Source organism: Aotus nancymaae, unplaced genomic scaffold (genome assembly GCF_030222135.1).
Source record: "Aotus nancymaae isolate 86718 unplaced genomic scaffold, 86718_ANA_hifiasm-v0.15.2.pri h1tg000012l, whole genome shotgun sequence".
Classification (NCBI taxonomy): domain Eukaryota; kingdom Metazoa; phylum Chordata; class Mammalia; order Primates; family Aotidae; genus Aotus; species Aotus nancymaae.
This window is the reverse complement of record NW_026988423.1, coordinates 12,887,821-12,914,980: the sequence shown is the minus strand read 5'-3', so window position 1 is coordinate 12,914,980 and position 27,160 is coordinate 12,887,821. Positions and strand designations below refer to the sequence as shown.

The window sequence follows — 27,160 nt, the reverse complement described above, 5'->3', positions numbered from 1 at the left end:
ACCTGTAATCCCAACTATTGGGGAGGCTGAGGCAGGAGAATCATATGCACCTGGGAGGTGGAGGTTGTAGTGAACGGATATTAGCACCACTGTACTACAGCCTGGGCGACAAAAAATAAAAATAAAAATAAATAAAAGATATGATGACCCTTTCACTGACACCAGAAGGTCAAGTGAATTCCTCCCACCCCCGACGGTATTCAGATACCAGGCTCTTGATCATCATAAATTGGGGTTTATGTCAGGGGTCCAGAGTGGAAGAAGGAAGAGGGAAAGTCTGTTCCTTCAAGCACTTGAAGATTACAGGAACCCGAAGGAAAAGGAAAGACATTTGTAAATGGCCCAATTTCTCCTTAGGTAGAGGTGAAGGTGGTAGTTATCGAGCCAAGAGGAAAATAGAGCAGAGGGACACTGGCCCTGGTCCCCATTTGATATGCTGGAGGTTATTTAAAAGAGTAGCATAGTATGATGGAGATAATACTGCACTTCTTACTCTCCCTCAGTTCTCACACGTCACAGTAAGAGTTTCTAGCTAATGGAACTGCCACAGGCCCTTTAGTGACAGGGCAAGGTAATCCTGCTATTATTCTGCAAAGAATAATAACAGTGTGCCATGTAGGCCAACGAGCCACACAGAAGATGTAGTGCAGTCTCAGAGGCTTCAAGAGCTCAGTAAGAGTAAGGGAAAGACAGAGCAGGGAAGAGGCCATGAGGTCCTTAGTAAATGGAAAAAGAATTAACCATAAATTCATCTGCTATGGACAACAGCAGCAGTTACCAAAAGAAAACCAAATTCTCAAAGATATACACTATTTCATAGCTACCAACAGCAAGAATCCAGGACACTGTCATAACTGCATAGATACGATGCTCTCTTTACTTGACTAGTCAAGTAAATCCCTCTCTCACCCTCAATATATGCAGATGCCATCCATGAAAATCACAAACAATGGGGATAAGCAGAGTAGGATCAGAAGGAAATACAGTCTGAGCATTTTCTAAAGACAGCTTAGATTATTGGAATCTACATAGATTACTGGAATCTACATAATTATAGATCACATTAAGACAAAACAAAAGGACTTTAATTTCTCTGCACATCTTAGAATATGACTACACCTGCATATGTATTTCAACTCTTTAATCCATCTGGAGTTTATCCTGGCACAGTTTGAATATATTCTAACTTTTACTCCAAACAGAAAAATTTCCCAACACCTCTTGGTGAATAATTTATTTTCTTATCATGGGTCATGGAAATTATTTCCTTTATTGTATACACTCTTCTATAATACAGAGTAGCAGATTTTTTGGTTTTTGGTTTTTTTGAGATGGAGTCTCACTCTATTACTCAGGCTGGAGTGCAGTGGCGCAATCTCAGCCCACTTCAACCTCTGCCTTCCAGGTTCAAGCGATTCTCCTGCCTCAGCACCCCCAAGTAGCTGGGATTAGAGGCATGCACCACCATAGCTGGCTAGTTTTTGTATTTTTAGTAGAGATGGGGTTTCACCACATTGGCCAGGCTGATCTTCAATTCCTGACCTCAGGCGATCTGCCTGCCTTGACCTCCCAAAGTGTTGGGATTACAGTTGTGAGTCATTGTGCCTGGCCTAAAGTAGGTTTAATCTTGGTTATTTTGCTCAAGTAATCTTCTTGCCATACTATTTATTACTACAGATTTTAAAATATTTTAGTATTTGGCAGGGCAAGTTCTACCACTACCATCTTATTCTTAAGTTTCTCAATCATTCTTATTTATTTATTCTGATAAACTGAGAATCAATCCGTAAAATTCCAAAGATATTCCTAGTTGAATTTTCATATGAAATTTAGTAAACTTGACATTAATATCAGAAAAATCAATCTTTTACATTACTCAGCCTAGGTGCCAGGTGCGGTGGCATGTGCCTGTAGTCCCAGCTACTCTGAAGGCTAAAAAAGGAGGATCGCTTGAGTTCATTAGAAAAAAAAATTTTTTTTAAGTTATTCAGCCTTATTGTTGAAGAATACGGTGTTTCATATTCAGCAAAAAAAAGTCAGACTTTTATAAAAGTACATACTATCTGGTTCCATTTATATGAAGACCTGGAACTGGCAAAACTAAGAGATGATAATAAGAATCAGCTAGAGTAGGGGGAGAGCCTGCCTGGAGAGAAAACATGGGGAGATGACTGGTGTGACAGAAATGTTCTGTATCTTAATTGGGTTATGTTCACACAGGTATACCTAAACTCACTGAAAATTGTATTTTGAAAGATACATTCCATTGTGTCTAAATTACAACTAAAAATTTTAGAACAAAAAAAGAGCTCAATCGTTCTATTTATTCAACTCTCCTTCTGAATCTCCAGTAAAGAGCCACTCTCTTCATACAGCTCCTACAGAATGTGTATCAATTTTTCTTATTTTATTTTCCACTGATTTATTGCTAAATAGAAAGGCAACTGGTGTTTTAAATTTAAAAAAAAAAAACAAATTTCACTCTTATTGCCTAGGCTGGAGTGCAGTGGTGTGATCTTGGCTCACTGGAACCTTCACCTCCCAGGTTCAAGTGATTCTCCTGCCTCAGCCTCCTGAGTAGCTGGGACTACAGGTGCGTGCCACCACACCCAGCTAATTTTTTGTATTTTTAGTAAAAACGGGGTTTCACCATGTTGGCCAGGATGGTCTTGCTCTCCTGACCTCGTGATCTGCTCACCTTGGCCTCCCAAAGCGCTAGGATTATAGGTGTGAGCCACCTCGCTCAGCCAAATGCAATTGGTTTTTATTCATTCATCTTTTCTCTGCTACATTATCCTACTACATGATTTATAGGTAATAAGCATTTTTTTCATCTTTTCCTCATTTCATATTTTAAAAAGTACACTGGGCTGAGCGCAGTGGCTCAGCACTTTGGGAGCCCAGCACTTTGGGAGGCCGAGGTAGGCATATTACTTGAGCCCAGGAGTTCGAGACCAGCCTGGGCAACACGGTGAAACCCTGTCTCCACTAAAAATACAAAATCAGCCGAGTGTGGTGGCGCAAGCCTGTGGTCCCAGCTGATCGGGAGGCTGAGGTGGGAGGATTCTCTGAGCCCAGGAAGTTGAGGATGCAGTGAGGTAAGATGGTGCCACTGTACTCTAGTCTGGGCAACAGAGTGAGACCCTGTCTCAAAAACAAAGAACAAAAAACAAAATCAAGAAAGAAAAGAAAAAAAAATACCCTGGCCAGAAGTTTCACACAGTAGTAAATGAAAACAGTAAAAGTTGAAAAACTTGGTTTTAAAAGGACTATTTCTAAAGTTAAAACAATCATACATAGCTATTCTTTATTACATTCAGAAAGTATCATAATCCTAGCTTTAAATTTTTTTTAAAAGAAGAAATGAATATTAGAGAACTTTTTTGGTTCTAAACACGTTTCCTAATTTCACATTACAACGGAATGTGAAATTGGAATTCATATTCCAATTAGAATTGGAATTTTTAATGTATTTTTAGAAAACTGATTGAGATAAGATCTCACTTTGTTACCCAAGCAATCCTCCTGCCTCAGCCTCCCAAAGTGCACTTGGCCCCTACATGCTTTTCAATTCAAAAAAGGTTTCAAAATTTAAAAAATAAAAAAGAAAACAAAGGTTTTACAAACTTCAGACATTCTGTCAATATTACGAACCTGGGTTCTTAGTATTCGTAGTTGAACTATTCCTTCATTCTCTTCTTCTCTCATCCTTTCTGTAGTGAGCTGCAAACGTCCAATCAAGTTGATTTTACCCCTTTTCTGAACTTTTGCATTTTTTCTACAAAAAGAATTGAATCGAATATCTTATGGTGAAAAAGACTTTTAAAATCCTATTATAGCAACAATGTCTGAGAGAAAATCTTTAGAAATATTCTAAAAATATCATAACTGTTTAAAGGAAAAATGACAAATAGCATACATATTGCTTTATTTATTTTTTTTGAGATGGAGTCTTGCTCTGTCACCAGGCCAGAGTGCCATGGCGCTATCTCGGCTCACTGCAACCTCTGCTTCCTGGGTTCAAGCAATACTCCTGCCTCAGTCTCCCGAGTAGCTGAGACTACAGGTGTGTGCCAACACACCCAGCTAATTTTTGTGTATGTAGTAGAGACGGGGGTTTCACCATGTTGGCCAGGATGGTCTTGATCTCTTGACCTCATGATCCGCCCGCCTTGGCCTCCCAAAGTGCTAGGATTACAGGCGTGTGCCACGCGCCCAGCCTACATACTACTTTAAAACAAACTCTGTATTTTCCTTAAACATAACTAACCTGTTAATGAGTGATTACACTCTCTATAAAAACAAAGTTAATATTTTATATTGCCATAAAAGTGATTAGCTAATTAAAGATATATGGGTTATGATTCAGTGTTATCTCCTAACTGGATCTTAACAACAACAAAAATGCTTTGTCTGAACAAAGCTGCTTTAGAGCACAAAAGGGTATCAGTCTGAAAGATGAAATGCAATATAATATAGTATAATGTTAAAGACCAAAAATGTATCCATGGAAAATATAGTCAAGAAGTAAACATCTGATTGATATTTTCCATAAACAACTAAATGATACAAGTTTAGAGTGATGACAGTATATGTTTATGTTTTAAATATAACGTAAGGAAAATAATTATTTTGCAAAAAACAAAGTGCTAAAATTCAAACAAGGTGTTTCTGCTTTAGATCAACCAACATAAAGCTTACATTAAACTGAACTCCTGGTTCACTGAGAAGAGGGTACCTTCTGTAAAGTCTTTGGGTGAGTTGACTTGAGGTTCATACAATAAAACTTGCCGTTTGAGTTTTGGGAAAGCTACTAAAGACTATGAAGAATAAAGAGAAAACAATTAGCATCTAAAAACAGTATGGAACACTAAGATCAATTCTCCAACATAATCAACATAGGCAAGAAAAAGATTACAAACACAAACTTAAAATGTTTGGTACTTCCATGAATATAATATTTGAATGCATAATGAGGAAAGGGAGGAGGTGAAAAGAGTTCGTTATGAGAAAGCAATAAATGCTCTCTTTACAGTAAGACAAGAAACTGGTCACACAGGACCATAGTAAGCACCACCTGGCAGTTATATACCAGCTCCTTCCTCTACAGGTAGTAATTAATTTTGGAACTTCAGGCCAGGAGCAGTGGCTCACACCCGTAATCCCAACACTTTGGGAGGCTGAGGCAGGCAGATCACTTGAGCTCAGGAATTTGAAACCAGCCGAGGCAACATGGGGAAACACCGTCTCTACTGAAAATACAAAAATATGCCAGGTGTGGGGCGTACACTGGTAGTCCCAGCTACTTGAGGGGCTGAGGTGGGAGGATAGTTTGAATCTAGGAGGTGGAGGTTGTAGTGGGCTGAGACTGAGCCACTGAATGCCAGCCTGGATAACAGAGCAAACCTCCACCTCAAAAAAAAAAAAATTAAAAAAGTTTGGAACTTTTAAGAACATGTGGAACTTCTATGGAGTAGGGGTAAAATGTAGTTGCGAGCAGGGGGCTAATGAGTATAATCTACAAGCCCTCAAACAGACCAAATTTTTCTTTCAGATTTTTGATCATCATAAAATCTTTGAACACATTCTCAGTATAAAAAGTAATTATGTATCTGAGGCACGGTGGCTCATGCCTGTAATTCCAGCACTTTGGGAGGCTGAGGCAGGCAGATTATCTGAGGTCAGGGGTTTGAGATCAGCCTGAATAACATGGTGAAACCCTGACTCTACTAAAAATACTAAATTAGCTGGGCATGGCGGCACATGCCTGTAATCTCAGCTACTTGGGAGGCTGAGGCAGGAGAACTGCTTTAACCCGGGAGGCAGAGGTTGCAGTGTGCTGAGACTGTGCCATTGCACTCCAGCCTGAGCAACAAGAGCAAAACTCTGTCTCAAAAAAAAAAAAAAAAAAGTACGTAGGTGGTCACATTTCTCAAAGGTAACACTTAAATACCAACTCAATCTTTCTCGCTTTTTAAATTTTTCCTTTTCACTGGGCACAGTGGCTCACGCCTGTAATCCCAGCACTTTGGGAGGCTGAGGTGGGCAGATCATGAGGTCAGGAGATCAAGACCATTCTGGCCAACATGGTGAAACCCCATCTCTACTAAAAAAAATTAGCTGGGCATGGTGATGCGTGCCTGTAATCCCGGCTACTCAGGAGGCTGAGGCAGAACTGCTTGAACCTGGGAGGCGGAGGCTACAGTGAGCCAAGACTGCGCCACTGTCACCCAGGCTGGAGTGAAGTGGCATGACTGTGACTCACTGCATCCTCCTGGGCTCAAGCAATCCTTCCACCTCAGCCTTCCAAGTAGCAGGGGATACAGCCACCAAGCTGGCTAATTTGCTTTTTTTTTTTTAAGATATGGAATCCCACTATTTTGCATAGCTAGTCTCAAACTCCTGAGTTCATGCAATCCTCCCCTCCCACCTCGGCCTCCCAAAGTGCTAGGATTACAGTCATGAGCCACTGCTCCTGGCCTCTCCTTTTATTTGAAGTACTTTTCTCTGCCTCGGTAAATTGCGTATTTTCAATTTATTTTTTCAATAAATATCTCATTAGTATATTTTTCTTTCATTTCTTTTGAGACAGAGTCTCACTCTGTTACCCAGGTTGGAGTGTAGTGGCACAATTGGCTCATTGCAACCTCCACCTCCAGGGTTCAAGCGATTCTCCTGCCTCAGCCTCCTGCATAGCTGGGATTATAGGCTCCTGCCACTATGCCGGGCGAATTTTTGTATTTTTAGTAGAGACGGGGTTTCACCAGGTTGGCTAGCCTGGTCTAGGACTCCTGACCTCAAGTGATCTGCCTGCCTTGGCCTCTCAAAGTGCTAAGATTACAGGCGTGAGCCCCCGTGCCCGGCCTTTATTTTTCTTGATTATAAGACATTTTGAGACGGTTATGAATTTAAGAATATATTGCAAGCCAATCATATATTTACTGCTACATGAGAGAATACAATCTTAAAAAACAAACAAAAACATAAACCAACCCATAAGGTCCTTCTAAGTTCAGCATCAGGGAGTTCAGTTGCAAGTTTAAGATTTTCAAAGCTGATTTTCTCTCTGGGTCTTTGGTTCCATGCAAACAACACAGCGAGCTGAAACGTGGTTACCTCCAAATCATATTGACCTACTTCATTCTTAAATGTTATCTATAATAGATAAAATATATTTTTAATAAGAATCTCATGATGATTATCTCTTAATATCTATGACATGAATTTATATATGAAAAAGATTGCTGTCTTCCAAAATCTACTTTCTTTCGTCGTAATAAACATTTTAGCATATGTTAATGACTGCCCACAATACATGCTCATCTCTTCTTTCCATGTAACAAAATGTGGCCATGTGACTGAGTACTGGTCAATATGATGCAAATGGAAATGATGGAGGAAAACTTCTAGAAGTTGTCCCTAAAGAAAGGTATAAGCGACTTTGAGATCCAAGATGGCCGCTTAGGAGGAAGTCGGGATTGCAGCTCCGAGAGAAGGCGCAGAGGGTGAGTGGACGCCGCATTTCCAGACGGATTTTTACTGCCCACAGACCAGGAGATTCACAGGAGGAGAAGCCCCACGGGTCGCCAGTGCCGCTGGTTTGAGCGGCGTGGCCGCTCAGCCTACGCCCTGGGGTGGGGGGCAGTGGCTTCTTATGCAGAGTGAGAGAGACAGAGTTCCCTCTGAGCCAGCAAGGGGAGCTGAAGCAGGGAGTCAAGCCAGGAGACCCCTGGGCAAGGACGCGCCACGAATCTCAGAGCCGCTGCTTTGGCTGACGCAGCAGCACACAGGGCAGCGGATTTTAACTGCCCACAGACCAGGAGATTCACAGGCGGAGAAGCTCCACGGGTTCCCAGCGCCGCTGGTTGGACCAGAGCAGCCGCTTGGCCTGCACCGGGGGCAGGGAGTAGCGGCTCCTTGAGCAAAGTGAACGAGACTGTGTCCCCTCTGGGCCAGCAAGGGGAGCTGAGGCAAGGAGGCAAACCAAGAGATTCCTGGGCAAAGAGGGCCCCACTGGAAACACGGCTGAACCCGGGACGGTCCAGCTCTGTGGGGGAGGGGCATCCTCCATCGGGAAACACCCTGCAGTTCCCGGGGCAATTTGCTGTAACCAAGACAACCCGCCACTACAGAGACTCCGTCACTACAGGGGCGGGCCAGCATAGCGGAAGCAGTTCTAACTACACCCATATAAACAGGACTGCAGGGAAGCTCACACGGAAGCTGGGCGGAGCCCACAGCAGCTCAGCGAAGCCTCTGCAGCCTGAGTGTGACTAGACTGCCACCTTGTGGGCAGGGAAAATGGTAGCAACACAGCTGAAAAGCATAAAGCCCTAACCCCCTGGGCCAGAACACCTGGGGGGAAGAAAAGGGGGTTTATGAGTTCAGCTGCTGCAGACTTAAAATTACCAAAATCAGAAAGACGGCAACTACAAAGTCAATAGGCGGATAAATCCACAAAGATGGGAAGAAACCAGCGCAAAAAGGATGAAAACACCCAAAACCAGAACACCTCTCCTCCTACAAGGCAGCATAATTCCTCACCAGCACGGGAACAAGACTGGACGGAGAATGAGTGTGATGAAATGACAGAATCAGCTTTCAGAAAATGGATAATAAGAAACTTCTGTGAGCTAATAGAACATGTTCTAACCCAATGCAAAGAAACTAAGAACCTTGAAAAAAGACTTGATGAAATGCTAACGAGAATGGACAACTTAGAGAGGAATATGAGTGAATTGATGGAGCTGAAAAACACAACACGAGAACTTCGTGAAGCATGCACAAGTTTCAACAGCAGAATTGACCAAGCAGAAGAAAGGATATCAGAAGTCGAAGATCAACTCAATGAAATAAAAAGAGAAGGGAAGATTAGAGAAAACAAGGTAAAAAGGAATGAACAGAGTCAACAAGAAATATGGGACTACGTGAAAAGACCTAATCTAGGTTTGATAGGTGTACCTGAATGTGACGAAGAGAATGCATCCAAGTTGGAAAATACTCTTCAGGATATTATCCAGGAAAACTTCCCCAACCTAGCAAGGCAGGCCAATATTCAAGTCCAGGAAATACAGAGAACACCACAAAGATATTCCTCTAGAAGGGCAACCCCAAGGCACATAATCATCAGATTCACCAGGGTTGAAATGAAGGAGAAAATACTAAGGGCAGCCAGAGAGAAAGGTTGGGTTACCCACAAAGGGAAACCCATCAGACTCACAGCAGATCTCTCAGCAGAAACCCTACAGGCCAGAAGAGAGTGGGGGCCGATATTCAACATCCTTAAAGAAAAGAACTTTCAACCCAGAATTTCATATCCAGCCAAACTAAGCTTCATAAGTGAAGGAAAAATAAAATCCTTTGTGACAAGCAAGTACTCACAGATTTCATCACCACCAGACCAGCTTTACAAGAGCTCCTGAAGGAGACACTACACATAGAAAAAAACAACCAGCACCAGCCACTCCAAAAATGCACGCAATGGTAAAGAGCAGCAACACAATGAAGAATCTGCATCAACCAATGGGCAAAACAGCCAGCTAGCATCAAAATGACAGGATCAAACTCACACATAACAATATTAACCCTAAATGTAAATGGACTAAATGCCCCAATCAAAAGACACAGACTGGCAAACTGGATAAAAAGCCAAAACCCATCAGTGTGCTGTATCCAGGAAACCCACCTCACATGCAAGGATACACAAAGGCTCAAAATAAAGGGATGGAGGAATATTTACCAAGCAAATGGAGAGCAAAAAAAAAGCAGGAGTTGCAATTCTCATCTCTGATAAAATAGACTTTAAAGCAACAAAGATCAAAAGAGACAAAGAAGGACGCTACATAATGGTAAAAGGATCAATGCAACAAGAAGAGCTAACGATCCTAAATATACATGCACCTAATACAGGAGCACCCAGATACATAAGGCAAGTTCTTAAAGACTTGCAAAGAGACTTAGACTCCCACACATTAATAGTGGGAGACTTCAACACACCATTGTCAATATTAGACAGATCAACGAGACAGAAAATTAATAAGGATATCCAGGACTTGAACTCAGACCTGGACCAAGCAAACCTAATAGACATTTACAGAACTCTCCACCCCAAATCCACAGAATATACATTCTTCTCAGCACCACATCACACCTACTCTAAAATTGACCACATAATTGGAAGTAAATCACTCCTCAGCAAATGCAAAAGATCGGAAACCATAACAAACAGTCTCTCAGACCACAGTGCAATCAAGTTAGAACTCAGAATTCAGAAGCCAACCCAGAACCGCACAGCCTCATGGAAATTGAACAACTTTCTCCTGAATGTTGACTGGATAAACACTGAAATGAAGGCAGAAATAAAGATGTTCTTCGAAACCAACGAGAACGAAGACACCACATACCAGAATCTCTGGGACACATTTAAAGCAGTCTCTAGAGGAAAATATATAGCAATAAGTGCCCACAAGAGAAGAAAGGAGAGAACTAAAATTGACACCCTATCGTCAAAATTGAAAGAGCTAGAGGAGCAAGATCAAAAAAACTCAAAACCTAGCAGAAGACAAGAAATAACTAAGATCAAAGCAGAATTGAAGGAGATAGAGACACGAAAAACCCTACAAAAAATCAATAAATCCAGGAGCTGGTTTTTTGAAAAGATCAACAAAATAGACAGACCACTAGCCAGACTAATAAAAAAGAAAAGAGAGAATAACCAAATAGATGCAATAAAAAATCATAAAGGGGATATCACCACAGATGCCACAGAAATTCAAACCATCATCAGAGATTATTACAAACAACTCTATGCACATAAATTAGAAAACCTGGAAGAAATGGATAAATTCCTGGACAGTAGCCTCCTCCCATGCCTAAACCAGGAAGAAGTCGAAACCCTGAATAGACCAATAACAAGGTCTGAAGTCGAGGCAGCAATTAAGAGCCTACCACCCAAAAAAAGCCCAGGCCCAGAAGGTTTCACAGTCGAATTCTACCAGACATACAAAGAGGAACTGGTACCATTCCTACTGAAACTATTCCAAATAATCCAAAAAGAGGGAATCCTTCCAAATCATTTTATGAGACCAACATCACCCTGATACCAAAACCCGGCAGAGACTCAACAAGAAAAGAAAACTACAGGCCAATATCCATGATGAACATAGATGCAAAAATCTTCAATAAAATACTGGCAAGCTGATTACAACAGCACATCAAAAAGCTTATCCACCATGATCAAGTAGGATTCATCCCGGGGATGCAAGGCTGGTTCAATATACGCAAGTCTATAAATGTAATTCACCACATAAACAGAACTAAAAACAAAAACCACATGATTATCTCAATTGATGCAGAGAAGGCCTTCGACAAAATTCAACAGCCCTTTATGCTAAAAACTCTCAATAAACTAGGTATCGACGGAACGTATCTCAAAATAATAAAAGCTATTTATGACAAACCGACAGCCAATATCATACTGAATGGGCAAAAACTGGAAGCATTCCCTTTGAAATCTGGCACTAGACAAGGATGCCCTCTCTCACCACTCCTATTCAATATAGTACTGGAAGTTCTAGCCAGAGCAATCAGGCAAGAAAAAGAAATAAAGGGTATTCGACTAGGAAAGGAGGAAGTCAAATTGTCTCTATTTGCAGATGACATGATTGTATATCTAGAAGACCCTATCACCTCAGCCCAAAATCTCCTGAAACTGATAAGCAACTTCAGCAAAGTCTCAGGATACAAAATCAATGTGCAAAAATCACAAGCATTCCTATACACCAATAACAGACTTAAAGAGAGCCAAATCAAGAACGAACTGCCATTCACAATTGCTACAAAGAGAATAAAATACCTAGGAATACAACTAACAAGGAACGTAAAGGACCTCTTCAAGGAGAACTACAAATCACTGCTCAACGAAATAAGAGAGGACACAAACAGATGGAGAAACATTCCATGTTCATGGTTAGGAAGAATTAATATCGTGAAAATGGCCATACTGCCCAAAGTAATTTACAGATTCAACGCTATCCCCATCAAGTTACCAATGACCTTCCTCACAGAACTGGAAAAAACCATCTTAAACTTCATATGGAACCAAAAGAGAGCCCGCATAGCCAAGTCAATTCTAAGCAAAATGAACAAAGCGGGAGGCATCACACTACCGGACATCAAACTCTACTACAAGGCTACAGTAATCAAAACAGCATGGTACTGGTACCAAAACAGAGATATAGACCAATGGAACAGAACAGAGGTGTCGGAGGCGACACAACATATCTACAACCACCCGATCTTTGACAAACCTGATAAAAACAAGCAATGGGGAAAGGATTCCCTGTTCAATAAGTGGTGTTGGGAAAACTGACTAGCCATATGCAGAAAGCAGAAACTCGACCCCTTCCTGACACCTTACACTAAAATTGACTCCAGATGGATTAAAGACTTAAACATAAGACGTAACACCATAAAAACACTAGAAGGAAACCTAGGCAAAACCATTCAGGACATAGGCGTAGGCAAGGACTTTATGACCAAAACACCAAAAGCATTGGCAACAAAAGCCAAAATAGACAAATGGGACCTAATCAAACTCCACAGCTTCTGCACGGCAAAAGAAACAGTCAATAGAGTGAATCAGCAACCAACAGAATGGGAAAAAATTTTTGCAGCCTACCCGTCTGACAAAGGGCTGATATCCAGAATTTACAATGAGCTAAAAAAGATTTACAAGAAAAAAACAAACAAGCCCATTCAAAAATGGGCAAAGGATATGAACAGATACTTTACAAAAGAAGACATACATGAGGCCAACAAACATATGAAAAAATGCTCATCATCACTGGCCATTAGAGAAATGCAAATCAAAACTACATTGAGATACCATCTCACGCCAGTTAGAATGGCGATCATTAAAAAATCTGGAGAAAACAGATGCTGGAGAGGATGTGGAGAAATAGGAACACTTTTACACTGTTGGTGGGAGTGTAAATTAGTTCAACCACTGTGGAAAACAGTGTGGTGATTCCTCAAGGACCTAGAAATAGAAATTCCATTTGACCCAGCAATCTCATTACTGGGCATATATCCAAAGGATTATAAATCGTTCTACTATAAGGACACATGCACACGAATGTTCATTGCAGCACAGTTTACAATAGCAAAGACCTGGAACCAGCCCAAATGCCCATCGATGATAGACTGGACAGGAAAAATGTGGCACATATACACCATGGAATATTATGCAGCCATTAAAAACGAGGAGTTCACATCCTTCGTAGGGACATGGATGAACCTGGAAAACATCATTCTCAGCAAACTGACACAAGAACACAAAACCAAACACCACATGTTCTCACTCATAGGCGGGTGTTGAACAAGGAGAACACATGGACACAGGGAGGGGAGCACTATACACGGGGGTCTGTTGGGGGGAGTGGGGGGGACAGCGGGGGGGTGGGGAGTTGGGGAGGGATAGCATGGGGAGAAATGCCAGATATAGGTGAAGGGGAGGCAGCAAATCATACTGCCACGTATGCACCTATGCAACAACCTTGCATGTTTTTCACATGTACCCCAAAACCTAAAATGCAATTTAAAAAAAAAAAAAAAAAAGAAAGGTATAAGCTACCCTCACCTTTCCCTTTCTGTTGGCAGGAAGACTGAGACAGTTGGGATCATGTTGAATTCTGTAGACAAGGGCAGTATCTTACCCATGATGATGTAACCAGAAGCTTATGTTCCTAACAACTTCATGAAAAAAATTAACTATTTCTGCTCAAACTTTCACATTATCAAGGCAAAATTGTATTTTGTTTAAGTAATTCTTCTGTGGAGGCCTGCTACTTTCATCCAAACGGAAAGCTGAAGTAACAAACATACTATCTACTTACAATGCCATTTGACATGAGATGATGCCAATGTAATTTTCTACCACTATGATTTTTTTTGTAGAATTCTTCTACTTCCGGTATCAAGTCCTCCAGTTCAGTAGGAAGTGAGACAAAGACTTTCTCAGAACTTCTTGACCAGGCACCAGCATTCAGAATTTTTATATTAACTGAATCAGCTATAGACAAGAATATCATGAATATGAAGAAATTTACATTAACAATGGATAAAATTCAAAATAAATAAAGGGTAACTTTTGTTGAAAAATCATTAAGACTATAAAACTTTTGTTTAAAGTGTCCTTTTGTTGTGAAATAAAGATTTGTAAATCAACCCACTGCTTTGATAGCTGTCTCCAAGGAAATGGACTTCATAACATCTTTTGATCTATTACTGCTGAGGTTTATTTTTAATTTATCAGAAAACAAAGATTTTTTTTAAGTTAAAAAATATATATATGTAATTATAAAATAATACCTGGTAATGCCAATTTATTATTTTTGTGCATTTCCTTAAAAGCTTGGTTCAAATCTTCAGATACTTTTATGTCCTGAAACATTCTAGCAAGCTTGTTTACATAATCTGCTGGCATACCAACTTCCTATAAAATCCAAAGACAGAAGAGGTAATAAATACATAATCTGATATACTCCTGAGAAAAAAAATTAATGTAAAAACTAAGTCTTAGATGTTTTAATACAAAATTTTTCTCTTTTATTAGAATGTTTATCATCTAATACCTATGAAATTTGCTTCTTAGAAACAAAACAGGATATTGCAAGGGGTCCCTGCTTTGCACAATTCTTGTATGTACGAATTTCAGTTACCACAGTACAGTTAAATAATACCAATTCCTCAAGAACAAAGCTCAACCTTCAGTTGACACTATGTAATAATGAAACTACATGAAGTAAAAACTTTATTTCTAGCTCCTCGATCCACAAATCATGACAAAAATAACAGTGACAAATCACAATATTGCTTTGAAAAACTATTAATTGGCCTAGTATGGTAGTTCACACTTGTAATCCCAGCAACTTTGGGAGGGTTAGGCAGGAGAATCACTTGAAGCCAGGATTTTGAGACTAACCTGAGCAACATAGTGAGACTCCATCACTGCAAAAAAATTTTAAAAGTTAAAGGAATGTGGTGGCATACTGCCTGTAGTCCCAGCTATTCGGAGGGCTGAGGTGGGTGGATCACTTGAGCCCAGGAGTCTGAGCTCTGATTAGTGTCACTGCATTCCACTCTGGGCAAAAGAAGAAGATACTGTCTCTTAAAAAAAAATAAAAAATAAAATAAATTTTAAAAAAACATAAACACAATCTATTAGTCATTTGTTTACTCAGTTCAACCACAGACAGCAAAGTGTGTAGTTTTCATTGTACTTTATCTTCCAGTAATTAACCCACATGGCAACTTACAAAAAAGAATAATCAAAAAAGGTAATGGCACACAAAGATAATATAAGTACACTGAGGAAATGAAAAGTGGTAATGCTGGAAATGAAAATAAAATAGAACATAAATGGAGTTATAGAAGAAAGCTGACTGTGACTGTCAGGTTGATAATGCCAGTGTTGAGGAACTTAGTGAAGGCAAATTATCAACATAAAAGAGAAAAATGGTAAGTGACAAAAAAGATAAGATACCCTAGAGGAAGTGATACTGGCAAAAATGCTATAAAGGAATTCGCAGTATTTCATGACACTGAAAGCCCAATAGATAAAATGCTAGAAGCTGATCAAAATTACAGGGGTGTGACAGCTCTCCAAGGCAAAGAAAAGATGCTTACTCTGCCAAAGTTACATAAGAAGGCAAGAACTATTTAAACTACTCTTCATCAACAGCTTTTCTGACACAGATAATTTATCTACCATAAAATTCACCCTTTCAAAGTATACAATTTGGCCAAGTGTGGTGGCTCACGCCTGTAATCCCAGCAATTTGGGAGGCCAAGGCGGGTGGATCACCTGAGGTCAGGAGTTCGAGACCAGCCTGGCCAACATAGTAAAACTCCATTCTCTACTAAAAATACAAAAATTAGCTGGGTGTAGTGGCACGTGTCTGTAATTCCAGATACTCAGGAGGCTGAGGCAGGAGAATCACCTGGACCCGGGAGGCGGGGGTTGCAGTGAGCCCAGATCGCATGACTGTACTCCAGGCTGGGCAACAGAGTGAAACTCTGTCTCAAAAAATAAATAAATAAATAAAAATAAAATATACAATTTAGTGAAGTTTAGCATATTCACAGAGCTGTGCAATCGTCACCATTATATAATTTTAGAACATTTTCATCACTCCAAAAAGAAATCCCATACTATTTGCAGTCACTCCTCATTTCCCCTCCCAGCCCCAACTCCTGGAAGTCACTAATTTACTTGCTGTCTCTGTGGGTTTGCCTATTCCAGACATTTCATATTAGTAGAATGATATGATATTGTCTTTTGAGATTGGCTTCTTTCACTTAGCATTATGTTTTCAAAGTTCATCTAATACTGTAGCAGGTATTAGTACTTCATTTCTTTTTATTGCAAAAAATATTCCATTGTATGGATTAATCACATTTTGTTTATTCATTAGTTCACTGACATTTTGGTTTGTTTCCACTTTTTAACTTCTTTTTTTTGAGGAGGACGGAGTCTTGCTCTGTCACCCAGGCTAGAATGCAGTGGCGCGATCTCAGCTCACTACAATCTCTGCCTCCCATGTTCAAGTGATTCTTCTGCCTCAGCCTCCCGACTAGCTAGGACTACAGGTGCGTGCCGCTACACCCAGCTAATTTTTGTATTTTTAGCAGAGACCGGGTTTCTCCATATTGGCCGGGCTGGTCTCAAACTCTTAACCTTGTGATCCGCCAGCCTCCACCTCCTGAAGTGCTGGGATTACAGGTGTGAGCCACCTTGCCCAGCCCACTTTTTGACTATTAATAGTAGTAATGCCATGAACATTTCTTTACAAGTTTTTACATGAAACATATGCTTTCTTTTCTCTTCAAATGAATTACCTAAGAGTGAAATTGCTGAGTCAACTCTACGTTTAACATTTAAAAAACTGCCCAACAGTTTTCCAAAGTGGCTGCACCATCTTACATCCCTTTTGGAAACTTAAGAAGGTTCCAATTTCTCCTCTTCCTTACTAACATTTGTTACTGTCTGTCTTTATTTTAGCTACCCTAGTGGGAATAAAGTAGTATATCCATGTGATTTTTTTTTTTAAGACGGGGTTTCACCATGTTGGTCAGGCTGGTCTTGAACTCCCGACCTCAGGTGATCCGCCCGCCTTGGCCTCCAAAGTGATTTTTTTTTTTTTTGGTTTGTTTTTGAGAAAGGGTCTCACTCTGGTGCCCAGGCTGCAGTGCAGTGAGTGGCATGACCTCAGATCACTGCAACCTTGAACTTCTGGGCTCAAGCAATCCTCCCATCTCAGCCTCCCGAGTATCTGGAACTACAGGTATACATCGCCGTGCCTGACTAATTTTTGTATTTTGTAGAGATGGGGTACTGCTATGTTGCCCAGAGTGGTTTCTAACTCCTGGCTTCAAGCAGTCCTCCCACCCCAGCCTTCCAAAGTATTTGGGATTGTAAGCGAGAGCTACCATGTTGAGCCTCTCCTTCCATTTCATTAATGACTAATGATGTTGAGTATCTTTGTGTGCACTTATTGGCCATTTGTGTATCTTCTGTGAAGAGCTGTCAATTCGAATCCTTTGCCAATTTTTAATGATTTGCCGTGTGTGTGTGTGTGTGTGTGTGTGTGTGTGTCTGTGTGTCAGAATCCGACTCTGTTGCCCAGGCAGGTATGATCTCTGCTCATTGCAATCTCCACTGCACAGGCTCAGGTGATCCTCCCACCTCAGTCTCCCAAGCAGCTGGGACCACAGGTATATACCACCATACCCAGCTATTATTTTTGTATTTTTTTAAAGAGATGGGGTTTCACTATGTTGTTCAGGGTCATCTCAAATTCTGAGCACAAGCCATCTGCCTACCTCAGCCTCCCCAAGTGCTGGGATTACAGGTGTGACCCACTATGCCTGGCCTTATTTCTCATTTTACTGTTGGGTCTTGATATTTTTTTTAACAAAGAAATAAAGTAGGCCGTGCATGGTGGCTCATGCCTGTAATCTCAGCACTTTGGGAGGCCAAGGCAGGCGGATCACTCGTAACCAGGTGTTCAAGATCAGCCTGGCCAAGAAGCAAAACCCTGTCTCTACTAAAAACACAAAAATTATCCAGGCATCATGTCACAAGCCTGTAGTTTCAGCTACTTAGGAGGCTGAGGCAGGAAAATTGCTTGAATCCAGGAGACGAAGGTTTCATTGAGTCAAGATCGTACCACTGCAATCCAGCCTAGGCAACACAGCAAGACTGTCTCCAAACAAAAAAGAAATAATTTAATTCTAAAGGTTTCTCGTAGTAAATATATATTAGTTTTGCTGTTTTTCCCTTTTTCCTATATATTTATAAGTGACAGTAAGAGTTCTGAGTCTTTTGACAATAGTTTTTAAAAGTCACAGAATAATTCTTTTTTCTACTATGCAGTTTGTTAGCGCAGTAATTTTTACTATCCTACATTGCCATTTGAAGGCTATCTGTAAGTTAAAAAATCCGTAGCTCTCTCTCCTGTGTGCGCACTCGCACTCTCTCTCTCTCCACGGAGACAGAGATATATACATACACAGAAATGAAAGACATTTACTTTAATAGTTAAAACAAAAAAATAAACTCAAATATTTTATATGGGAATTTAGTTATAATCAGCATTGATTACCCTAATTAGGCCATCATTTAAATATTCTTTGCGCTATACAGAAGTATTTAATGTTATTATTAATTGATAAACATCTCTGAAGTTAAGCATTCAGTATTAAAAATACCTTAAAAATAATTTGTCCTGTAGTCTACTTATTAATAAGGTCAGTTTAAATGAGAGTTGAGGTACAAATGAGAAATAGTAGAAACAACTCAAGAACAAAGACGCTTTACTAAAAGGTATTAAGAAAATTACTTTATTAGATATCACTTTATTTTATATAATTGTTGCTATATTCTTTATTTTTGAAATGGAGTCTCCCTGTCACCCCGGGTGGAGTACAACGGCGTGATCTCAGCTCACTGCAACCTCCACCTCCTGGGTTCAAGTGATTCTCCTGCCTCAGCCTCCTAGGCAGCTGGGATTATAGGCGCGCACTAGCACGCCCAGGTAATTTTTGTATTTTTAGTAGAGACGGGGTTTCGCCATGTTGGCCAGGCTGGTCTTGAACTCCTGACCGCAGGTGATCCACCTGCCTCAGCCTCCCAAAGTGTTGGGATTACAGGCATGAGCCACCACACTGGCCTAAATGACACTATATTCTTAGAAAATGTTTCCTACTTCTTTGACATTAACAATATTGCCAAAATGTATTACTCAAGCACATATATAAATGATGTACTGTATTAGAAAACCAAATATTTTTTAAAATTTACTTACTCTTAGCCACTCTACCATGTTTTCTTCAATTTCGCTATCGGCAGAGATGTCTAATATAAGACGTCGTGTCAAATGAGCTTTATGATACCTCATAAAAACATCTTTGTTCTGTACATACTTAAGTACCAAGAGCTGTATGAAAAACAAAGTTACTTTCAATTCTTATATACTCTTAGCAATCTCTCGAATTTAGACCCTTCTATATCCACCAATTGTCAAAAGTCAGAAATTTTTATATACATATAAAGACCTAATAAATTATCTGTGAGAAATACCCAGTCCTAATATACTGCTTTAAAAGTTAGCAAAATTGAGACCATAATCAAATAAATTTTTAGTCACTCCAAATATTAGTTTTTTAGATTTTACGTAAATCGCAATGATATACTTTACATAAAAAAATCAGTGGTTTTCTTCACCCAAGTTTCTCTTCTACTTATCTTTTCCACTTTTTTTTCTGCCACTAATCATCTCTCTGGGCCTTTTTGTCTACACTTGCCCAATATCTTCTTATTTTTTTTCTTGTCTGTATTCCTGGGCTTACATCATTACACTAACTGGGTGACAAAAATGAAAGCAACTACTTAGTCTACTCTCACTCATCCTTAGCTATCTATCTTGGACTCTCACAAAAAAGGAAGGAGTAAAAAACTCCCAATCTTTCAACTATCATTCCAAATTTGTTGGAATGATAAGTCCTGTATTAGTAGCTACAATTTAATTCCTAAAAATAATCATGAAAGGAGAGGAATTAAATGGTATTTCCTTCAAGAAGCTATGAATAAAAATTTTCAGAAGAAAAAATACCCCCCGTTAGAGGTCTTGCACTATAAAACTTCATAACATTAATTCTTTACAGATACACATTTTAAAGATGGTACTATTAAAGAAAGTCCTGTAAGCAAAACACAAATTCAAAGTAAGGTAATTTTAAAAGTAGAAATTTAAAAAAATTCATGTACCACTTCTTTAAGCTTTGCTTCAATCTCTTCAGAGGTTAGTTTTTTGCTTAATGGTGTTTTTCTTAGCAACATGTCACAGTAATTGGCAAGCAGCTCAGGGCATTTTGACTCAGGCTGAGTTTTTAATCCCACCCTAAAAAACAAATTAAAAGCAGTTGATGGAAAAATGATTGATGTTTGCAAATATTTTTTTCTAAATCCAATTATTCACAAGCAAATTTCTTATGTTAAGTAATCTAATGACCAGGTTTGGAACTAGGATGAGCAAGCAAAATATCTAGGGTGACTAATTTAGGGAGGCACTCACTGTTAGGTTCTCCTAAGTGCTGACATGGCACTTGCAGAACCCTGAGAGTAAGAACCTCCTTCAGTTTTACACTCTAGGCCAGCGCAGTGGCTCATGCCTGTAATCCCAGCACTTTGGGAGGCTGAGACGGGCAGATCACGAGGTCGGGAGATCAAGACCATTCTGGCTAATACAGTGAAACCTCATCTCTATTAAAAATACAACAACTTAGCTGGGCATGGTGGCACGCACCTGTAATCCCAGCTACTTGGGAGGCTAAGGCAGGAGAATAGCTTGAACCCAGGAGGCGGAGGTTGCAGTGAGCCGAGATAGAGCCACTGTACTCCAGCCTGGGCAACAGAGCAAGATTCTGCCTCAAAAAAAAATTTTTTTTTTTTTTGCACTCTAAGTGCCTTCTTGCCTCACCCTAGTGCTGACCTTGGCAATGATATTTAAAATATTTTGTTGAGAGATCTGTTAAAATGCTTTTGAAAAACTTTATTGGATATTTATGTTAACATTTAAAACTTTTTTTTTTTTTTAAAGATGGGGTTTCACCATGATGGCCAGGCTGGTCTTGAACTCTTGACCTTAGGTGATCCACCCACCTCGGCCTCCCAAAGTGCTAGGATTACAGGCGTGAACCACTGTGCCCGGCTAAAACTTTTTATTATTAACATGTTAAAACTGTTATTTCACTCTTTGAAATGTATCTAATATAACCCACATTCCACAATGATGATATATCTACCATTATTCATTAAAAATAAAAACTGTAAATGAATTCTTCCTAAGCAATGAAGAATCTGTATCTCCATTTCACTTTCCTAATACAATTTTTTTTTTTTGAGATGGAGTTTTGCTCTTGCCCCCGAGTCTGCAGTGCATGATGCAATCTTGGCTCATTGTAACCTCCACCTCTCAGGTTCAAGCAAATCTCCTGCCTCAGCCTCCCGAGTAGCTGGGATTACAGTTACCTGCCACCATGCCTGGCTAATTTTTATATTTTTAGTGGAGATAGGGTTTCGTCATGTTGGCCAGGCTGGTCTCAAACTTCTGACCTCAGGTAATCCACCTGCCTCGGCCTCCCAAAAACGTGCAGGGATTACACATGTGAGTCACTGCGCCTGGCTCTTGATACAAATTTAAACACAGCATATTGTTGTTTTTAAAAAAATAACTGAGACACAAACACACACAAAAAATTAAAAAAAACTGAGACAAGGTCTCACTAAGTTGTCCAGGCTGAACTCCTCCCAAGCAGCTGGGACTATAGATGCATGCCACTGCATCCAGCAGTATATTGTATTTTTATGCTTGAAAGTCTTATTTTTTATCCTACTTCTCTAAAAATATACATAAATAAATCAAGATTTTGAAATTTCTTGTGCTTATAAAAGTCAAGTATTGTTTTCCAAGGATTGAGCTACACAAATTGTAAGTACACAAATCATCTAAACAACAGTTATACTGTGCATACATATACACAAAAAATATGCATATGTAAAAGTTGACTATATGTATCAACTCTTAGCGGGGCAGATGAAACTTTTTTCTTCCCAATTATAAATCCAGGAATCAGCATAGATTCTATTTATTTTTATAAATTTGTCTTTGCCCTGAGAAATCTTACTCACATAAATAAGTAGATGGGACTAGAGTAAGTTTTGCTTATGATGTCATTCAATTATTTGAGCACCTCCTGAGCCATTTGCAAAACAAAAAAATCCACACTAATCTAATATTAAAAATTATTTTTAATGATGCATATTTAAATAATGGCTAACATCAGTGAGGTGAGGAATGGAAAAAATAAAATAAAAAAACAACAAAAATAATAGCTAACATCAACTGTGCTGAAAGTAAAGAAGTAGAAACTATCTGACTAGGATCTGATACCTAATTCATTAGAAATTAATTTTACATACATCAATACCAGTATTTCAAAATATTCCTGTCTTAGGCAATCTGAAGGTTGTTACATTCTGAGGCAAAGCACCACAGGAAGAATAAGGAAAGATAGGCCTTTCTTTCCAAAGTGGAAATGGGTAATTGTGAAAGAAGTAGAAAGGAAAAACTGCAATGATACTTCCATCACAGGGCGCAATTTTAGAAAAGAGTGAATGTGAAGTTGAAAATTTAGAAATGGATTTTCTTCAAAGTATCCACACTGGCATACTCTAGGGCAATCTTTCTGTATTCCCTTAGGTAGCCATACTCCACTAACTTAATGAGAATCCATCCATCTCTCCTTGCAATGCCTGGTTCAGGTGTGAGCTACTGTAAGAATCCAAGCGATCTACCTTCCTGCCTTCATTCAACCTGTTGAGAGGACAGCCATCAGTTTTTATTTTTGTTTTGACATGGACATCTTGCTACATTGCTCAGGCTGGCCTTGAACTCCTGGGCTCAAGCAATCCTCACTCCTCAGCCTCCCAAGTAGCTGGGATTACAAGCCAGCTATTTGTCTTATACTGTTTCTTTGAAGGTAGTGTGTTATTTTTTCCCCCTGTGGCTGTTTTAAAAGTTTTATTATTGTTGTCAGCTTTAAGCTGTTTACTATGATGTACCTAGGAATGGTTTAATTTGTATTTATCCCACTTGGGATTCACAGACACCCTTAAATCTTTGATCAATTTTGGTCAATACTATTTCAAATATTGGTTAATATCCTCTTTTCTATGCTCTATGATTCCAATTATACATGGTTTTAGACACTTTCTTTCCTCAGATAACAATTTCCATCTATTTGTCCATTAGTATGTATTGTTTCTTCATTGCTATCTATTATCTAAGCTTATTAATAATTACTGAGATATAATACGCAAAGCATACAATTCACTCAAAATATACAATTCAGTGCTTTTAAAGTATATTCACAGGGTTGTGTAATTATCACCGTAACAAAATTTTAGAACATCTTCATTACCCCAAAAAGAAACGCCATAACTGCTAGCATTCAAATCCCATTCTCTAGCTAATCTTCTCTCACCTCGAAGGCCTGGACAACAACTAGTCTACTCTATGGATGTGCTGATTCTGGATATCTCAGATAAATGTTATACAATAAGTAGTATTTTGTGACCCGCTTCTTTTACTTAGCATCAAGTTTTCAAGATTCATCCATGTGTCATAGCATGTATCAGTTGTTCATTCCCTTTTTTAACATGTATCTTTTATTGAGAGTAAAACAGATTTATCATTTTAATCATTTTTAACTGTAAAATTCAGTGGCATTAAGTACATTCACAATGCTGTGCAAACATCACTGCCATGTATTTCCAGAACTTCTTCATTATCCCAAGAAGAAATCTTGTATACATGCAACAGTAACTTCCCATCTCCCTTTCCCCCCATCCCCTGGTAGCTTTTATTCTACTTTTTGTCTCAATGGATTTGCCTGTTCCTGATACCTCATACAATTCTATTGATGCAAAATTTGTCCTTATGTGTCTGGCTTACCTGAATCACTAGAACGTTTTCAAGGTTCATCTATCTTGTGGCATACAGCAGAATAATAACTTATTTCTTATGACTGAATAATATTCCACTGTATGGATACGGCACATTTTGCTTATCTATGCAGCTAATGGACATTTGGGTTGTTTACACTTTTTGGCTATTAAGAGTAATGCCACTCTACTATGAATATTTATGTGCATATTTTTGAATCAAAGTATGTTTTCATTTCTCTTTGGCATACACCTCAGAGTAGAACAGTTGGGCTGTACGACTCTGTTGAACTTCTTTTGTTTTGTTTATTTTGCTTTTCTTCTTGTTTTTTTTTTTTTTTTTTTTTTTTTCCCAAAAGAGACGGGGTTTCACCATGTTGGCCAGGATGGTCTCCATCTCTTGACCTCGTGATCCACCTGCCTAGGCCTCCCAAAGTGCTGGGGATTACAGGTGTGAACCACCACGCCCGGCCATTGTTTATTTTGTTTGTTAAGGGTAGTCAAGCAAAGCAGTGGGAGTGGAGAACAACTACATCTATAACTGGTTGTGATCAATTAGTTGTAAACACCACTGCACTTGGACAAGCCTATGCTGAACTTCTTGAGCAACTACCAAACTGTTTCCACAGAAGGTGCACCACCAACAACATCATTCCAATTTTTCCAGATCCTTACCCACACTTGTTGTATCTGTCTTTTTTATTTTAGTCAACATACCGGGTATGTTGTGGCATCTCACTGTGGGGAAGCTATTAGTCCTAATTAAAGTCCTTATGTGTTAACTCCAGCATCAGGATCACCTGAGAATCTGCTTCTAAAATGATGTTTTATTTTAGTTAAATCAATTTCTCTGTCTTCATAGGACTAGTAATGTACTGAATACTGGACACTGTATATAAAAGAATCACACAGACACAAGATGATGTCATCCTGCATTAAGACTGGGTTCACCCTTTGTTCTGCTATGAAAGGAAATCAGTCCATCTCTCCAAGGTTAGCCAAGGAACAGAAGGAATGTCCCTCCTGGACTTTCAATTCAGTGTCCAATGGGTTTTGTTACTCCAGTCCTGACCACCAAAACATTTACTGCCCCCCAGCAGTACTGCTTAGACTGGGCCAAACCTACATTCTCAGCTGCTGCTTCTCCTTAGGAAAACATAGCTACAAATCCTCAAGTAACCTCTGAAAGGTTTACCTGGCATTTCTGTACATTTCAATTCTTTGTCATATCTTTTTCTGTAGCTCTTATATAACATGAAATTACTATTTTCTACATTTACCTGATTTTCTAGTTGTTCTCAGCAGAAGCATTGGTCCACCACAAACTACTCCAGTCCTTCTCATAAGCAAGTCTCCCAAATAACTTAGATGCTACTACCAGTTTATTCTTCTAAAACAGGGGTGTCCAATCTTTTGGCTTCCCTGGGCCACAATGGAAGGATTATCTTGGGCCACACATAAAATACACTAACACTAATGACAGATGATGAGTTAAAGAAAAAAGCAATCGCCAACAAGACTCAATGTTTTACAGGAGTTTACGAATGTGTGTTGGGCCACATTCAAAGTGATCCTGGGTCTCATGTGGCCTGTGGGTTGGACAAGCTTGTTCTAGAACATTATCTCCTCCACATTTCCAATAGCCACACCAACTATTCTACTGCCTGGATCAGCTAATGATACTTATTCTACTGCACAGAAATTTTCTACTTTATTTGAGACAGGGTCTCACTCTGCTGCCCAGGCTGGAGTGTAGTGGTGCCATCATAGCTCCCTGCAGCCTTCACCTTCTGGGTTCAAACAATCCTCCTGAATAGCTAGGACTACAGGCGTGTGCCATCACACTCATCTGATTTTTTAAAACTTTTGTAGAGATGGGTCTCGCTATGTTGCCCTGACTGGTCCTAACTCTTGGCCTCAAACAATCCTCCAACCTTGGCTTACACCAAAGTGCTGAGATTACAGGCATGAGCCATGGCACCCAGCCTAGAAATGTTCTATTTTAATGTGGAGCTAAAGGTAGGACCTTAGAATCAGAAAACAAAGATAAACCCAGCAGTCCTCACTTCTGGGAATCTATCCTGTAGATAAAGATTCACAAATACTAAATGTGCAATATTATCCTCTGTAGCACTAATAGTAATAACAACATATCAGAACTACTTAATGCAGCAATAAAGAACCAGTTAAATAAGGTATAGTACATCTACCAGACAGAATGCCATGCTGCTATTCAGAATAATGAGGTTATGAAAAACCAACATAAAACAATATAATGGCAAATGACTGAGACCAAATGCCCTAAAATCAGGAATAAGACAAGGATGCCTAAATTTGCCCCTGCCATTGTTACTGTAATAGATGTTCCAGTAAGAGCAAGTAGGCAGAGCAAAGAAAGAAAATAGATCCAAAGTGGAAAGGAAGAAGTAAAAGTATTTCTATTTGCAGATGTCATGACCTTATATACAGAAAAGCTGAAAGAATCTACAAAAAAGCTTTCTGAGCTAATAAATCAACTTAGGAAAGCAGCAAAGTACAAAATCAACACATAAAAATTATTTGTGGTTGGGCATGGTAGCTCATGCCTGTGATTCTAGCACTTTGAGAGGCAGAGGCAGGAGGCTCACTTGAGCCCAGGGATTCAAGACCAGGCTGGGCAACATAGCAAGACCCTGTCTCAAAAAATAATTAGCCAGGCATGGTGGTATGGGCCTGTAGTCCCAGCTACTCAGAAGGTGGAGGCAGGAGGATTGCTTGTGACCAGAAGGTGAAGGCTGCAGTGAGCTGTGATCATGCCGTTGCACTCCAACCTAGGTGACAGAGAGAAACCCTGTATAAAAAAAAAAAAATCAGAAAAAAAAAAAAAAGATTTGTGTTTTTATACACCAGCAATGAACAATCTAGAAGGAAATTAAGAAAACAATTCCAGGCTGGGCACGGTGGCTCCTGCCTGTAATCCTAACACTTTGAGAGGCTAAGGTGGTAGAACCACTTGAGTCCAGAAGTTCAAGACCAGCCTGGGCAACATAGTGAGAGACTCTCTCTACAAAAAATAATTAGCCAGGTATGGTGGCCTGAACCTAATTAGCTACT

At 39.5% G+C, this 27,160-nt stretch overlaps 1 protein-coding gene across 1 annotated transcript in view; it reads right to left on the bottom strand.

Moving 5' to 3' along the window:
- CUL5 (cullin 5) overlaps nucleotides 1-27,160 on the bottom strand; it is a 112,467-nt gene that overhangs the window by 5,951 nt on the left and 79,356 nt on the right. The window contains exons 12-18 of the mRNA XM_012474591.3: nucleotides 20,330-20,462; nucleotides 19,368-19,499; nucleotides 14,371-14,494; nucleotides 13,896-14,071; nucleotides 6,994-7,155; nucleotides 4,702-4,820; nucleotides 3,655-3,778 (exon numbers count right to left, since the gene is read on the bottom strand). Coding sequence (XP_012330014.1) covers nucleotides 3,655-3,778; nucleotides 4,702-4,820; nucleotides 6,994-7,155; nucleotides 13,896-14,071; nucleotides 14,371-14,494; nucleotides 19,368-19,499; nucleotides 20,330-20,462 — 970 coding nt within the window. The remainder of the gene's footprint in view (nucleotides 1-3,654; nucleotides 3,779-4,701; nucleotides 4,821-6,993; nucleotides 7,156-13,895; nucleotides 14,072-14,370; nucleotides 14,495-19,367; nucleotides 19,500-20,329; nucleotides 20,463-27,160) is intronic.